This window comes from Mastigoproctus giganteus, chromosome 7 (assembly GCF_048544385.1).
Source record: "Mastigoproctus giganteus isolate SK-2022 chromosome 7, ASM4854438v1, whole genome shotgun sequence".
NCBI classification, from domain to species: Eukaryota; Metazoa; Arthropoda; class Arachnida; order Uropygi; family Thelyphonidae; genus Mastigoproctus; species Mastigoproctus giganteus.
In genome coordinates this window covers 158,599,320-158,616,324 of record NC_143581.1, presented here as the reverse complement: position 1 = coordinate 158,616,324, position 17,005 = coordinate 158,599,320, and the positions used below count along the sequence as shown (strand labels likewise).

The 17,005-nt window shown below is 37.9% G+C and overlaps 1 protein-coding gene across 1 annotated transcript in view; it reads left to right on the top strand.

Annotated features, from left to right (window-relative positions):
* The window catches only part of LOC150083280 (murinoglobulin-1-like), an 892,685-nt gene that overhangs the window by 79,242 nt on the left and 796,438 nt on the right, over positions 1–17,005 (top strand). Inside the window, exon 4 of the mRNA XM_090378459.1 lies at positions 6,865–6,920. Within this exon, the coding sequence (XP_090234585.1) occupies positions 6,865–6,920 (56 nt within the window). The remainder of the gene's footprint in view (positions 1–6,864; positions 6,921–17,005) is intronic.

Genomic DNA, 17,005 nt, shown 5'->3' with positions numbered 1-17,005 from the left:
AGCTCACTGCCAATGTTTACTTTACCTACATCATTCTCCTTCCTGAATAACTCCTCATGCGTGAATGTAGATGCAAAATACTCGTTTAGATTGTTAGCCACCTGAGCAGGATCCTCAACTGTTGAACCATCAATATCCAGTGGACCAATCTGATTCATCCCTTTCCTTCTTGAGTTTAAATAGGTAAAGAACTCTTTTCTGTTTTTCTTTGCATCCTTTACCAAGGATTTTTCGTAGTCTACCTTTGCCTGCCTAATCTCCTTTGTGACTTGGTTACAGACCAACTTATATCTATCATAGGCTTCCATGTCACCCATTAATTTGTATGTATCCCATGCATTTTTCTTCGCTTCCACATGTCTCATTAGTTCATCTGACAACCATTTAGGCCTAAACCTTGAACAATATTTCTTAGTTGGTATGTAAAGCCTGGTAGCCTCCAAGATTAGTTCCCTGAATGCTTCCCATTTTGAGTTTGCTGTTGGTAACATCATCAGTTGGTCCCACTGTATAGAATTTAAATACTGTCTCAGATCATCATAGTCGCCTTTACGAAAACAAAAACCCTTCCCTTTACCTCTGATGGTAGTTACCTCCTTGAGTAAATCCCACTTCAACACATTGTGATCACTGCCACCTAGTGGTTCATTTATCTGCAGATTCTTAATGCATGAAGAATCACTACTGATAATCAGATCAAGAGTATTGCTCCCTCTTGTTGCCTCACGAACATGCTGATGTTGAAAGCAATCATCCAATAAATCCACAAAAGCCTTGCTAGTGTGCGAGTGACCAGTCCACAAATTCCAGTCAATATCTGGGAAATTAAAATCCCCCATTATAAGACTCTCTGATTTACTGGCCCACTCTATTTCCCTGTACAATATCTTGTTATACTCATCAGAGTCATTAGGCCTATAGCACACTCCTACTCTCAATTTTGATTTCCCTATGCTTACGTCACACCAAACTGACTCGACACTGCCCTGTCCATCAATGTCGACTGGCTTCACTTCCTTGGACTTTATGTGTTTCTTAACTAATAGCATAACCCCTCCTCCCCTCCTGTCCTGTCTATCCTTTCTATACACATTGTATTCCCCAAATTCCAGTTCCGCATTCCTTATGTCTGTGTGACACCACGTCTTATCCTCAATAATGTTTATGTCACAACAACAATGTGACATAAGCATAGGGAAATCAAAATTGAGAGTAGGAGTGTGCTATAGGCCTAATGACTCTGATTAGTATAACAAGATATTGTACAGGGAAATAGAGTGGGCCAGTAAATCAGATAGTCTTATAATGTCTTATATATTTTTCAGCCTGGACTGTACTTGTTAACAGGAGAGTTGCTTCTACAGGGATGGGATACACTTAAATAGAAAGGGTGCAAGAATATTTGCTGATGCTATCGAGGCAGCGTTAGGTGGGTCGGAAAACTGCTAGCTTGGGGGGAGACAAAGACCAATAGATTGACAGTAGCCACTGGCAGAGGTGAAAGAGATTCTTGCACTGCTTCTATTAGAATGAGCAGAAGCCTGAAAAACAAGATGCATGGTATTTCAAAGACTGCTGGGAGCCATTGCGGTACAAGTAAACACATGGGTTGTATTAGGGTAGCTAAGAATAGAAACAGGTGCAGGTATACTTGCGTGTACACCAATGCTAGGAGTTTAGTAAATAAATTTGATGAATTTGAGGTATTGCTCAAAACATCAAAGGCAGATATTGTTGGGATATCAGAGACGTGGTGTCACACAGATATAAGGGATGCAGAACTGCAATTTGGGGAGTACAACGTCTACAGAAAGGATAGACAGGATAGGAAGGGGGGAGGGGTTATGCTATTAGTTAAGAAACACATAAAAACCAAGGAAGTGAAGCCAGTCGACATCGCCGGACAGTGCAGTGTTGAGTCAGTTTGGTGTGACATAAGCATTGGGAGATCAAAATTGAGAGTAGGAGTGTGCTATAGGCCTAATGACTCTGATGAGTATAATAAGGAACTGTACAGGGAAATAGAGTGGGCCAGTAAATCAGAGAGTCTTATAGTGGGAGATTTTAGTTTCCCAGATATTGACTGGAATTTGGGGGCTGGTTACTCACACACTAGCAGGGCTTTTGTGGATTTATTGGATGATTGTTTTCTACATCAGCATGTTCGGGAGGCAACTAGAGGGAGTAATACTCTTGATTTGATTATCAGCAGTGATTCTTCATGCATTAAGAATCTGCAGATAAATGAACCACTAGGTGGCAGTGATCACAGTGTGCTGAAGTGGGATTTACTCAAAGAGGTAACTACCATTAGGGGTAAAGGGAAGGGTTATTGCTTCCGTAAAGGCGACTACGATGGACTGAGACAGTATTTAAATTCTATACAGTGGGACCAACTAATGATGTTACTAACAGCAAATTCAAAATGGGAAGCATTCAAAGAACTTATCTTGGAAGCTACTAGGCTTTACATACCAACTAAGAAATATTGTTCAAGGTTTAGGCCAAAATGGATGTCAGATGAACTAATGAGGCATATGGCAGAGAAGAAAAATGCATGGGATACTTACAAATTAACACATGACACAGAAGCCTATGATAGATACAAATTGATATGCAACCAAGTTACAAAGGAGGTTACGCAGGCGAAGGCAGATTACGAGAAATCCTTGGCAAGGGATGCAAAGAAAAACAGCAAAGAATTCTTTACTTATGTAAACTCTAGAAGGAAGGGGATGAATCAGATTGGTCCACTTGATATTGATGGGTCAACTGTTGATGATCCTGCTCAGGTAGCTAACAAACTAAATGAATATTTTGCATCGACATTCACACATGAGGAGTTATTCAGCAAGGGGAATGCCAGAGGTGTATTCAACTCTATCAGTAAGCTACAGAATCTTGAAATAACTGGGAGTAAAGTGGAGGAGAAACTGTTGAAGATAAACACAAGAAAGGCACCCGGGGTGGATGGGATCTATCCAGTTATATTAAAGGAGGCAGCAAAGGAAGTAAGCAAACCCTTAGCCATAATTATGAGAGCTTCCTTGGACTCAGGGGAGGTACCCATAGACTGGAAATGTGCAAATGTGACCCCAATTCACAAAGGAGGATCAAAGGCTGACACAAGTAATTATAGACCTGTGAGCTTAACTTCTGTTCCAGGAAAATTAATGGAGGCACTGGTTAAAGAAGCACTGCAGGATCATTTAGACAAGACTTCAGTTATAGCTCAGACACAGCATGGTTTTGTTAAGGGGAAGTCTTGCCTGACCAACTTGATTGCATACTATGATGCAGTCACAAAAGAACTGGATACAGAGAATAACTTTGATATTATATACTTGGATCTTAGAAAGGCTTTTGATACTGTTGCACATGGAAGACTGCTACACAGATTGGAGCAGTGTGACATTGGAGGCAAATTGCTGCTATGGATAAAGGGGTGGTTGAGGGGGAGAAGACAGAGAGTGGTAATCAATGGACACTGCTCATCATGGACTAATGTTATTAGCGGAGTCCCTCAGGGCTCAGTGTTGGGTCCATTATTGTTTTCTGTATTTATAAATGATATTGATGATGGTATACCAAGCTTAATGTCCAAGTTTGCAGATGATACAAAGGTTGGCAGGGTTGTCAAGGACACTACTGACACTATGCTGCTGCAACAGGATCTGGAAAGGTTGAGCAGATGGGCTGATAGGTGGCAAATGAAGTTTAACATTGACAAATGTAAAGTACTACACATGGGAAACAGCAACCCCAGAGCAACGTATCAACTCTGTGGTACTACACTGACAGTGGTAGAGAATGAAAGGGACTTGGGGGTGGTTGTGCAGGCAGATATGAAATTCTCTGAGCAGTGCAGATGGGCTGCAAGAGTAGCTCATGGAGTATTGTCAATGATATACAGGAATTTTTCCAGCAGGGATAAGGAGGTGATTATTCCATTGTATAAGGCAATGGTCAGGCCACTCCTAGAGTACTGTATACAGGTCTGGAGGCCTCATTTCAAGAAGGATGTAGAGCTGCTGGAACGGGTACAGAGAAGGGCAACAAGATTAGTGAATGGAACAAAGGGGTGCTCTTACGAAGAAAGGCTTAAGGTTTGCAAATTACAGTGTCTGGAGACTAGGCACCAGCGAGGTGATCTGATAGAGGTGTATAAAGCCTTGAATGGTTTAAGCATGCTCAATGCTGATGGGATTCTTCCTCTAGCTCAGAAAAATCACCTGAGAGGGCATAAATTCAAATTGAGGAAAGACAGATGTAGGATAGACGTGCGGAAATTTGCCTTTAGCTAGCGGGTGGTTGGTTGGTGGAACAGACTTCCATCCCTTGTGGTGGAGGTTGATAGCCTAAATAAGTTTAAGGCTCAGCTGGACAGGTATTTTGAACGAACAGAGGGGTGAAGTGGAAGTGGGTTTTTTTTTTTTTTTTTTGGGCTGATGCTGCATAAGCTTGCTTTCTTGCATCAAATGCCTCTACTAATGCTAAAAAAATGCTAATGTCTCTGATATCCTAACAATATCTGCCTTTGATGTTTTGAGCAATACCTCAAATTCATCAAATTTATTTACCAAACTCCTAGCATTGGTGTACACGCAGGTATACATGCACCTGTTTGTATTCTTAGCTACCCTAACCCAACCCATGTGTTTACTTGTACCCCAATGATTCCCAGCAGTCTCTGAAATATCCTACATCTTATTTTCCAGGCTGTGGCTCATTCCAATAGAAGCAGTGCAAGAATCGCTTTCACCTCTGCCAGTTTCTACTGTTAATCTATTAGTCCTTGTATCCCCCCAATCTAGCAGTTTTCCGACCCACCTAACACTGCCTCGATAGCATCAGCAAACATTCTTGCACCCTGTAGCCACAGAGTTACATACTCTGTGGCTTCTTTTTTTAGGCGCCTCCATAGCCAGATGGGCAGGAGCAGCAGTGCGTAGCACACACTTCTTGATTAAACCAGGGTTCGAGCCCGTGACCACCAAATACAGAATATGCGGAAAGGTCAGGGAATGACCACTGCATATCCCTGGAGCAATATGGTCTTAGTTGCTAATGCTCCTAAAAATCAAATAACAACAACAGCTACTTTTCTTGTGCAGCTGCCAGAAATGTTCTGTTGTCCCAAACGATACAAGCTATTAGAAATGATCTGTTCCTCCCAGTGGCATGTTATACCTTCATGGGACCCAAGGCAAAATGGAATTGGGGACCCCATCTAAAGAAAAAACTAATAAAGAGCATCTTCAGTTTCATTTTATTGTGTCAACAAAACAAACAAATTATATGGCATGAGAACTAAATATAAAATGTCATCAAAATCGGTAAAACCATTTTTGAAAAAAAATGTAATTTTCAAATTAATCTTCAAGTAAAGTTCATTGACCTTGGCAGATAGAAAATTCAGTTTATGATAATTATCACTTAAAAATATTAGTCAAAAACAGCAACAAGTTTTTGAAACAGATCTGATCGGGGGGTCCTAGGCAGATGTCTTTTTTGCCTATAGGATAATGCGCCACTGGTTCATCCCAAACTATGCTTGAAATGAAAATAAGCTTTATCTGAAAGTGGCAAATTGAAGTCTTCTCTCCTTTCACTTTCAGAAATCTTATGCAGCACTATAAAATAATTTTCTACAAGAACATTTTAAAACACAATTGAAGCATTTATTGCACAGAATACCAAGATATTCAGGTTTGTGAGTTGCTTTTTTTCTTGATGATATTTCTGGACTATGCTACAATGCAACTTAGAGGGCTTCAATATTTTCTGGAGAATTAACACTGGCTCTCTAAGGGCATTTTTCTTCCTTTACATGACCTTCTTCTTAAAACTGCTGGGATAAATAAAGCATTCTGTTCCTTGTGGATGATAATGAGTTTCATTAAGAAAGCACAAAATTTTCTCTGCACTGAAGTTACACCCTGTGTTTCAGAAAAGTGCAAATTTAGTCTTCTGTTCAGCTGTGGGGCATAACTTTTGCCATTTTGCTTACTCATAGGAGGGATTCATGAGCACATAAAGTACCATGCCTTATTGCTACTCTCTAGTGCAGTGGTTTTCGACCTTTTTTTAATAACAGCACCCCTAAGTATTTTATTTTGTGACACCCTACTCAATTTTCTGCCTGTTAGATCCAATTCTCTTTGTGTGTGTGTATATATATATATATATATATATATATATATAATATTAAAAAAATATGTTCTTTGATAGTTATTATAATAATATAACTATAAACAAAATTACAATTCATAATACAAATGATATATATATATATATATATATATATATATATATATATATATGAAATAATTGTATTCTTTATATAGAGGTACTAAATAAACATCAATTATAGATCACCACAAAATTAAAAAGATACTGTACACATTTTTATAATGAAATAAATATATAAATAAAAAAAAAAGTTTAAGTAACTTGAGCCCAAATTACGTGACACACCTGGAATGTTGCTGCGGCAGCCCGGTTGAAAATCACTACTCTAGTGAATAATCCAACAATTGCTGCAGTCTACTGTTAACTTTAAATGAAATTCAAATAATATTTAAGTTTTAATTGGTGATATAAAGGTGTCAGTATTTCTTATGCTACTCTGTATTATATATATGCAAGATAGTAAATAATGAGAAGCAATTAGAGAGGACACTTTTTTCTATATTATCAGGATAGTTAAAGAATAAACTAATGTAACACAATTAAATCAACAGCACCTTGTAATAGGAAAATTGACTTGCGTAGCAAAACTAAAATGTTAATTGAGAATTAATCAAAAAATTATTATAAACATAATTTTTTTTTTGAATGAGTTTGTATATATTTTTCTTTCAGTAAAGTTTCGCGTGCTTCCATTGGATACACACTTGAAAACAATACCCACAACAATGGTAAGTTTCATCTTTCCTTTTATATTCTCTCTTTTCTTCTTTTTCTTTAATACTCAGATACAGTTCCAAGGTGGCTAGAGGAGTTTATAGTTTCATTGCAGTTGTTTTAGGCAGCTACTATGCTAGTGGCCAAAGTTACCAATGGGATGTGCACTTTTTGTATGGGCTCAGTCAGTCTCAAAATTTGCAAATTTGTGTCCACTTAGGATAACCTTTTGTATCCTCCCTTCTCCTTCACCTCTCTCTCTCTCTCTCTCTCTCTCTCCCCCCCCCCTCTCAAAATGTTCTCTACACAGTAGTTATATACTTGGTAACTGCTGCATAGAAAAGTAGTTTTACCATATGTTTAAGAAATATTTCCTCCGTCAAGTTTATTGAGATTTGTGCTTGTTTAATTTAATTAATTGAAAGTTTGTAAATTGCATGTACACAAATGGGGAGAATACTGTACTGTATTTATACTGGGTGCTGTTGTCTTTGAAATGCACAATTTTTATTTTATCTGTATTAATTTCAAGCCCCATGTGTCATTAAGATCAACTGATTAAGATCACATTAAAATTTTATTGCAGAAGTAAAATACAGACATAATTTGTATGTAGCATAAATTAAACTAAGTTTGAAATTGAGTGTATTGATCTCATATAATGGAGGCACCTTGCCATATGTTGCCTCAGTATTGTACAAACTGCACTTTGATGTTTAATAACCTTATGTATTGATACATTCATATTGGCAAGTACTAAAGAGAATTTACAAAAATTGATCTCTGATCTTAATATTAAAAGTAATTTTAATGAGATGAAAGGCCTCAAACTCTAAGAGCTGTAAAACGTGAATAGCCTCAGTCTGTAGTAGCATTGAGTAAACTAGTTGTGCTACTTATGTGCATTGATTCAGTCCTCTTACATTTATTCAAGGGGTTTTTCATAATAACTTGAATAAATGCTAAATCATAAAGGTGTGAGAATGCATCCATACAAGTGTACAAGAACAATACTGACTCCTAGTACCATCACAGAGAGGCATGGCTCTAAGAGTCAAATGGCGTGACACTTTGTGTGGTATGGTTGTTAGCCATTTGTCTGATTTGCCTGTATATGGTATGGGCAGGCACAACTGAAAATTGATTTGCCTATATGTTGTATTTGCACAATAACATTCTAATATTTTGGTTTTGTTGTGAAAGCAGATGTTCACTAAACTATTGTAGCAATGTGCAATTGTCCATAAAATGATTTCTTTTTTCTTATAATCATAATTTGGCTACTTTATACTGTATGGCTGTACTTTCATGACTTCAGTAATATAAACATGCATATTTCTTTGTGTAAATACATAGGTCAAGATTCCTTTAATTAACGTTGAATTGCTTACTTTTGTAATTTTTATTTTGTTATATAACAAAATAATGATAAAAGTAAAGTAAACTTTTTTTTTTGTTTTTGTTTTATAGTTAAATATAACAAAAAATGTGTTTTAGCTTATTTCTGAGAGCAGCTGATTTGTTTTTTGTAGCATTGATTTTCATAACGAAAGCTATCAGAAATTGAAATTTCTCTTAGTGAATCAGGTTTTGGTCAACAGGTATTCTAATTTATCAGCTAATACTAGTTCAGAAGATGATTATGTAGATGACTTTCGTGCAGCTAGGCAATTTTATACTATAAATTTTGTTTTAATTGTACTGTAATACAAGAGTTTCAAAAAATTTTGTTTCAAGATGGTGGATTGAAATAAAAGTAACACTGTCAGAGTTCACTCATTTCCCCCCCATCCCCAACCACCACCAAAGTGTTGTAAATTTGGTTTGAATCAGATGTAAACAAATTAATTATAAACAGGTGATGCTTATATCAAATGGTTAGTTCCAAATGGACTGTAATCAGAAATGTTATTAGTATAGGGACACAGACAGACACATACACATGAAAATCTCATAAGCCAGACAGTGTTTGTAAAGTAGAATAAACAATTCTGACAATTTTTAGAACACTTTTGAAAAATGAATGTTAAGAGAATGGAAAGAGCACAGGAATTGCAGTTCAATAATCTTGTGGCCTATAGTTTATGGTTACATGTTGGGTCCATGTTTTTGAGCCTCATATAGATTCTTAATTTATGGGTATTCTGTTCTTTCCATCCAAACCAAGTTTAATCAGTATTATTATTATTTTTTTGTGTTGCATTCTATCAAATGGCTTAACATAGTCATTGAAAAAAACATAGATATCTGACTGCATTTCCATGCCTTTTTTCTTTCACATACCTAAGCTAGAAATCGTTTTCTTCTAGCATAACCTTTTTTTAAATCCAAACCAACATCCATCATAATTTCTTCATGTTTTATCTTTATTCTTTGAGGAATAGCTTTTAAGAATTCCTGCAGAACTTGACTGGCTCATTAACTCTCTGTTAGTTTTGTCGGGTCACTTCAACCCTGACAGTTGTGAGTATTTAACATAGATGGGTTGACTATTGATGATCATGCTCAGGTAGATGATCATTCAGATAAACTGAATGAGTATTTTGCATCTACATTCACACACGAGGAGTTATTCAATGAGGGGAATGCCAGAAGTTTATCAAACTCTAACAGGGAGCTAAGTGATTTTGTAATAACTGAGAGCAAAGTTCAGGAGAAATTGTTGAAGTTAAACATAAGGAAGGCACCTGGGGTTGATGGGATCTATCCAGTTATATTAAAGGAGGCAGGAAAGGAAGTAAGCAAACCCTTAGCCATAATTATGAGCGCTTCCTTGGACTCAGGGGAGGTCTCCATGGACTGGAGGTGTGCAAATGTATCACCAATTCACAAAGGGGGGTTCAAAAGGTCACACAAGTAACTACAGATCTGTTAGTTTAACTTGTGTTCCGGGGAAAATAATGGATCACTGGTTAAAGAAGCATTGCGGGATCATCTAGACAAGACTGCAGTAATAGTTAAGACACAGCATGGGTTTGTTATCTTGTTTGACCACTTTGATTGGATATTATGATGTGGTCACAAAGGAATTGAATGTCAAAAATAATTTTGATATGATATACTTGGATTTCAGGAAAGCTTTTGATACTGTTGCACATGGAAGATTGCTGTACAAATTAGAGAGGTATGGCGTTAAGGGTAAGTTGCTAATAAAGGGATGGTTGAGTGGGAGACGACAGAGAGTGGTAATCAGTGGACACTGCTCTTCATGGACAAATGTTATTAGTGGAGTTCCTCAGGCTTTGGTGCTGGGCCCATTATTGTTTTGTGTATTCATAAATGATATTGATGAAGGTATATCAGGATTAATGTCCAAGTTTGAAGATAATACAAAGGTTGGCAGGGTTGTTAACGACAGTAAAGATAGTATGCTACTCCAACTGGATTTAGAAAAGTTGCAAATTTGCTGAGAAGTGGCAACTGAAGTTTAACATTGACAAATGCAAAGTACTGCATATGGGTAGCAATAACTGAAGAGAAATGTACCAACTGTGTGGTACTGCACTCAGGGAAGTGGAAAGTACAAAATACCTGAGGGTAATTGTGCAGTCAAATATGAAGTTTGCTGAGCAGTGCAGATGGGCTGGCAGGGCAGGTCATGGAGTCCTGTCAATGATATATAGGAATTTTGCTAGCAGGGAGAGGGAGGTGATTATCCCGTTGTACAAGGCAATGGGATTAACAGTCGCATTTGCATGATGCTCCACTTGATGTAGACGGTGGGCGGTGATCGTAGGATGACTCAGTCGGATTGTGTATTTTCCTCAAGCACTTAACATGGATCCTTTGATTCTTAAGGTAACCATAGAGAAGAGAAGTAATTTATTTGAGGTAAGAGTTTTGTTCTTGATAGTTCATATATATTTTTGGGTTTTTGAGCGTATTTCTGCATGGTGCGATCGCTGTAGCGCTAGCGGTAACGATCTTACTATCTCAAGAGCCAAAAATTCTTAATATATTAGACAGAAAACAAGTTATATCAAGGTTATCTTTAATGAGGAACTTAGATCTAGTAATAGATTTAAGATATTTTTAGTTTTTAAGATAGTTTCCTTTGTTCAAGGCGATTTTCCCGCCAAAACCGGAAATACCATTACTTGGGTTATAACAGGTCTAATTTTGAACAGACACATCAAATTATTTCTCCATTGGAAGAAACAATATAATATGGACAGAACGACTGAAAAGGACTCAATATGGACGAAAAAATACAGAAACCAGGGACAATCCTGACTTAAATATAGAGGATATCCTAGACTCAGATATCAGAGTTTTAAGGGAAAGAACCCCCCAACAATAATGAGCAAATAAATAACGAAGACACTGAAACATGTCCCTTGGTATAAAAAGGGCAGAAAAAAAAAGGGAGAAATCAAACAGAAAATGAGTACAAAGAAAAAGATAGCAATGAAAATACACAGAACAAAACAGAAGAGGAAATAAGAAATAACATACACATATAAGTTATAAATCCAGTTTTATGTAAAAAATACAAATATATACTAGCAGGCAGTAGCTTTCGAGACTGGCGTGTCTCTTCATCAACTGAAATTCAAATACAACGGATAAGTGCAATGAGCTGAGTGAGGCACGTTAATCATGTGCCACTGATCATCTAGCATTAAAACGGTTGTCTATAGGATGGGGTGTAGACGTATGCCTTTGTGGCGGTTTATTACCTTTGGATTGTTTAATATGTTAAGTGACTCTAGCCATAGGCGGTGGCGAAAGTGTCGTGAGTGGTCTACTACTTCAAAGTCATGTTTGGGATCAAGATCGTGGTTGGTGGCCCAAAAATGTTCCGCGACTGCGGACTGGTCAGTTTCGGCAAGCCGGATTGCTCTGTCATGTTCCGTAAGGCGATCTTGGAGACGCCTTGATGTTCCTCCTATGTAGCAACTGTCACAGTCTCTACAGGTGATGCGATATACTACATTGCTGTGTAAGACAGGTGTGACAGGGGTCTTCACACTGGAGACAAGTGAACGTAGGTTCCTGCAGGGTAACTGCATGCATTTGATGTAATGTCTAAGGACCTTTTTTTACATTAAACTGGATTTATAACTTATACGTGTATGTTATTTCAACCATGGACCCCAGTACACCAGGCCCATTTGTTACTAGAGGAAATAAGGTTTGAAACCATTAACCAGATTCAAGACACAATCAAACAAATTAAAGAGTTAAAACTATACCTAGAAGACTTTCTCCACAAGCAAACAAATAGAATAACGTCTTCAACAAAACTACAGATAGTCAACTGCTGGACAGTCTTGGAGCAGAGTCATAATGTTGAGCCTAGAAAACAGAGTTTTAAAAACCAAAGTGGAAACTGTGACAGAAGAAAAAAATAATTATAAAGAGATCAACACATTAAGTTAGCCCAAGTAGCAAGGGCAAATAAAACAGTGGCTTACACAGCTGAAAGAGGTTAACAAGATAAAGCAAACATCCAGAAATAAAGAAACAAACATTGTCATACTAAAAGCAATGTCTGACTCAGCCCACAAATCCAGTGAGGCTGTCAAAGAAACAGTGATGACACAACTAAAGCCCTACTTAAAGGACATAAAAATTAACAGTATGAGAAAAGCGAAAGAAAATGGGGTGCTGATGATGTGTTTGAGTGTATATTTGAGCACAAGGCAGTCAATTTAAATATTTCCTTTAAAGGTGAAAGAAATTTCCTGTAAAGGTGAAAGATATTTTAAATAAATTTCCTATAAAGGCAAAAAGTGAATAATTGTTGGAACAAAATAGATTGTAACTGAGAAACAAAGCAGTTTCAGACATAAGCTTATATGAACATTTTTCATTGTTTTCAGGTCCTGAAAGTATGGTATGCATGTTTTTGTCTGTGTTCTGAAGGTATTTTTGTGCAGGTTTTAATCTTTTTATTTGATCACACTTTTCCATCTCTGTCTGGAGAAGTGTCGTCACAATGTCCAGGTAGACTTCTGAAAACAGCCAGCTCCTTTAACATATGACCACTTAGATTGCAAATGACAGAGGCAACAAAGAGAATAGTTACTGAATTAATCTCAGAGCACTAATTTCAGCAGACTTTAGCAAACTACAGCCACTGGACATCTCAATTTACAAATCCTTTAAAGCATTCATGCATGAGGAGTGAAAATGGGTGAAGCACCAAACCACAAATTTACACTAACAGGAAACTAGCAGTGCCTTCAAGGGCCCTGCTGATTCCACATTCTTGAAAATGATGTACTCTTCAAAGATTTTTCAAAGAAAATGAAAGTTCAAACCAGAGGCAGACTGGGTCAAAAATTCTTACCAGAGAAAACTTGTAGGGGCATCATTAGCATCAGTAAAGGCACATGATGGAAGAAAGCAAATGCTTTCTTCCATCATGTAGTATCAGCCAAAAAAAACCAAACCTCCCCTTCTCATTTCACCCATCCACTCGCTCCAGATGTTTGTCTAGTTCTGCCTTGACTATTTAAACTATCAATTTCTACAACAACAAATGGAAGTTTGTTCCAACAATCAACCACCCGCTGGCTAACGGCAAAATTCTGACATCTATCTTACAACTGTCTTTCCTCGATTTGAATTATGTCCTCTCAGGCGATTATTCTGAGCAAGAGGAAGGATCCCATCAGCATTGAACATGCTCAAACCATTCAAGGTTTTATACACGTCAATCAGATCATCTCGCAGGTGCCTAGTCTCCATACACTGTAATTTTCAAAACTTAAGCCTTTCTACATAAGGGCAATCCTTTGTTCCATTCACTAATTTTGTTGCTCTTCTCTGTACTCATTCCAACAGCTCTACATCCTTCTTAAAATGAGGCCTCCAGACCTGTATACAGTACTCAAGGTGTAGCCACACCATTGCCTTATACAAGGAGATAATCATCTCCTTAGTCCTGCTCGAAAAATTCCTGTATATCATTGACAAGACACCATGAGCTACTCTTGCAGACTGTCTGCACTACTCAGAAAACTTCATATCTGCCTGCACAATTAACCCCAGGTCCTTTTTGTTCTCTGCCACTGTCAGTATAGTACCACACAGTTGATAGGTTTATCTGGGGTTACTGCTTCCCATATGTAGTACTTTACATTTGCTAATGTTAAATTTCATTTGCCATCTCTCAGCCCATCTGCTCAACTTTTCTAGATCCTGTTGCAGTAGCATACTGTCATTAGTGTCCTTAACAACCCTGCCAACCTTCGTATCATCTGTAAACTTGGACATTAAGCTTGATATACCATCATCAATATCATTTATTGATGATGATGACAGAAAACAATAATGGACCCAACACTGAACCCTGAGGGACTCCACTAATAACAGTTCAAGAAGAGCAGTGTCCACTGATTACCACTCTGTCTTCTCCTACTCAACCATCCCTTTATTCATAGCAGCGATTTTCCTCCAGTGCCACACTGCTCCAATTTGTGCAGCAGTCTTCCATGTGCAACAGTATCAAAAGCCTTTCTAAGATCCAAATATATGATATCAAAGTTATTCTCTGCATCCAGTTCCTTTGCGACCACATCGTAGTATCCAATCAAATCGGTCAGACAGACTTCCCCTTAACAAAACCATGCGGTGTCCGAGCTATAACTGAAGTCTGTCTAGATGATCCTGCAGTGCTTCTTTAACCAGTTCCTCCATTAATTTCCCTGGAACAGAAGTTAAACTAACAGGTCTGTAATTACTTGTGTCGTCCTTTGATCCTCCTTTATGAATTGGAGTCACATTTGCACGTCTCCAGTCCATGGGTACCTCCCCTGAGTCCAAGGAAGCTCTCATAATTATGGCTAAGTGTTTGCTTACTGTCTTTGCTGCCTCCTTTAATATAACTGGATAGATCCCATCCACCCCAGGTGCCTTTTTTATGTTTATTTTCAATAATTTCTCCTCCACTTTCCTCTCAATTATTAGAATATCATCTAGCTCACTGCCTGAGTTAAATTCATCTCTGGCAGTCCCCTCCTTGAATAACCCCTCGTGTGAATGCAGATGCAAAATACTCATTTAGTTTGTTAGCCACCTGAGCAGGATCATCAACAGTTGAACCATCAATATCCAGTGGATCAATCTGATTCATCCTCTTCCTCCTAGAGTTTACATAGGTAAAGAACTCTTTGCTGTTTTTCTTTTCATCCTTTGCCAAGGATTTCTGGTAATTTGCCTTGACCTGCCTAACCTCCTTTGTGATTTGGTTACAGACCAGATTATATCTATCGTAGCCTTTTGCGTCACCTGTTAATTTATATGTATCCCATGCATTTTTAATCTCTGCCACATGTCTCATTAGTTCATCTGACATCCCTGTGGGTCATAATAAATGATTGTTTTTATCCCTCTTCAGAAAAAGTCACCCAACGAAGCACACTAGAGAATCAGTTGTGTGCTATCAAATAAAAATCCATCTTTTAGCTGCTGTACTGCAATGTTTGTGTTCGCTTACTGGCAGGTGGCAGAGTGAAATTATCTTGCAACTTATCAGGTCATTAGAGGCCACCATCAGAGAGGTGTGATAAGAAAAGTCGGTTTGGTTGTCTTCTTGATGGAAAAAAAAAAGCTGCAGTCTGATTCTTTGTAAAGTCTCACTGATGCTCCAGAAAAAAGAACTAAAAGAGTCTGAAACTATTTAAGCCTAAACCTTGAACAAAGGAACTGTGCAAAAAATAATTTTGATATCATATACTTGGATTTCAGGAAAGCTTTTGACACTGTTGCACAGGGAAGACTACTGTACAAATTGGAGCAGATTGGTATTAAGGGTAAATTCTTAAGGGTAAAGGGGAATTGCTACCTTGGATAAAAGGATGGTTGAGTGGGAGAAGACAAGACGGTGGTATTGAATGGGTCCTGCTCTTCATGAACAAATGTTATTAGTGGAGTCCCACAGGGTTCGGGGTTGGGTCCACTGTTGTTTTATATATTTATCAATGATATTGATGAAGGTATATTAGGCTTAGTGTCAAAGTTTGCAGATGATACAAAGATTGGTGAGGGTTGTTAATGACAGTAATTGCAGTGTGCTGCTGCAACAAGATATAGAAAATTTGGGCAGATGGGCTGAGAAGTGGCAACTGAAGTTTAACCTTGACAAATGCAAAGTACTGCATATGGGTAGAAGTAACTCCAGAGAAATGTACCAACTCTGTGGTAGACTGTGCTACACTTAAGGTGGTAGAAAATGAAAAAGACCTGGGAGTAATTGTGCAGTTAGATATGAAGTTTTCTGAACAATGCAGACAGACTGCAAGAGTAGCTCATGGTGTCTTGTCAATGATATACAGGAATTTTTCTAGCAAGGATAATGAGGTGATTGTCCCTCTGTATAAGGCAATGGTCAGGCCACGCCTTGAGTACTGCGTACAGGTCTAGAGGCCTCATTTTAGGAAGAATGTAAATTTGCTTGAGCATGTACAGAGAAGGGCAACAAAGTAGATGAGGGGAATGAAGGGATCCTCTTACCAAGAGAGGCTTAAGTTCTGCAAATTGCAGCGGCTGAAGACTAGGTACCTGCGAGGTGATCTGATCATAACGCCTTGAATGGGTTGAGCACGCTGAATTCTAATGGGATTTTTCCACTCGTCCAGATTATGAACCTAAGAGGTTCGTAATCAAATAAAATCATAAAATCAAATTAAGGAAAGACAGATGTAGAATAGATGTGTCGAAATTTGCCTTTAGCCAGTGGGTGGTTAATTGCTGGAACAAACTTCCATCTGTCATTGTGGAAGTTGATAGGTTAAATAAATTTAAGGAGGAACTAGACAAACATTTAGAGGGATGTTTTGTAAATTTTTTTTTTTTTTTTGGATGATGCTGTATAAACTCATACACTTGCTTTCTTGCATCACATGTCACTACTACTAACATTTCTTAGTAGGTATAATAAGCCTAGTAGTTTCCAAGATTAATTCTTTAAATGCTTTCCATTTTGAATTTGCTGTTGGTAACATCATCGGTTGTTCCCACCGTATAGAATTTAAATACTGTCTGAGACCACCGTAGTCACCTTTGTGAAAGCCAAAACCCTTCCCTTTAACCATGATGGTAGTTACCTCTTTGAGTAAATCCCACTTCAGCACACTGTGATCACTGCCCC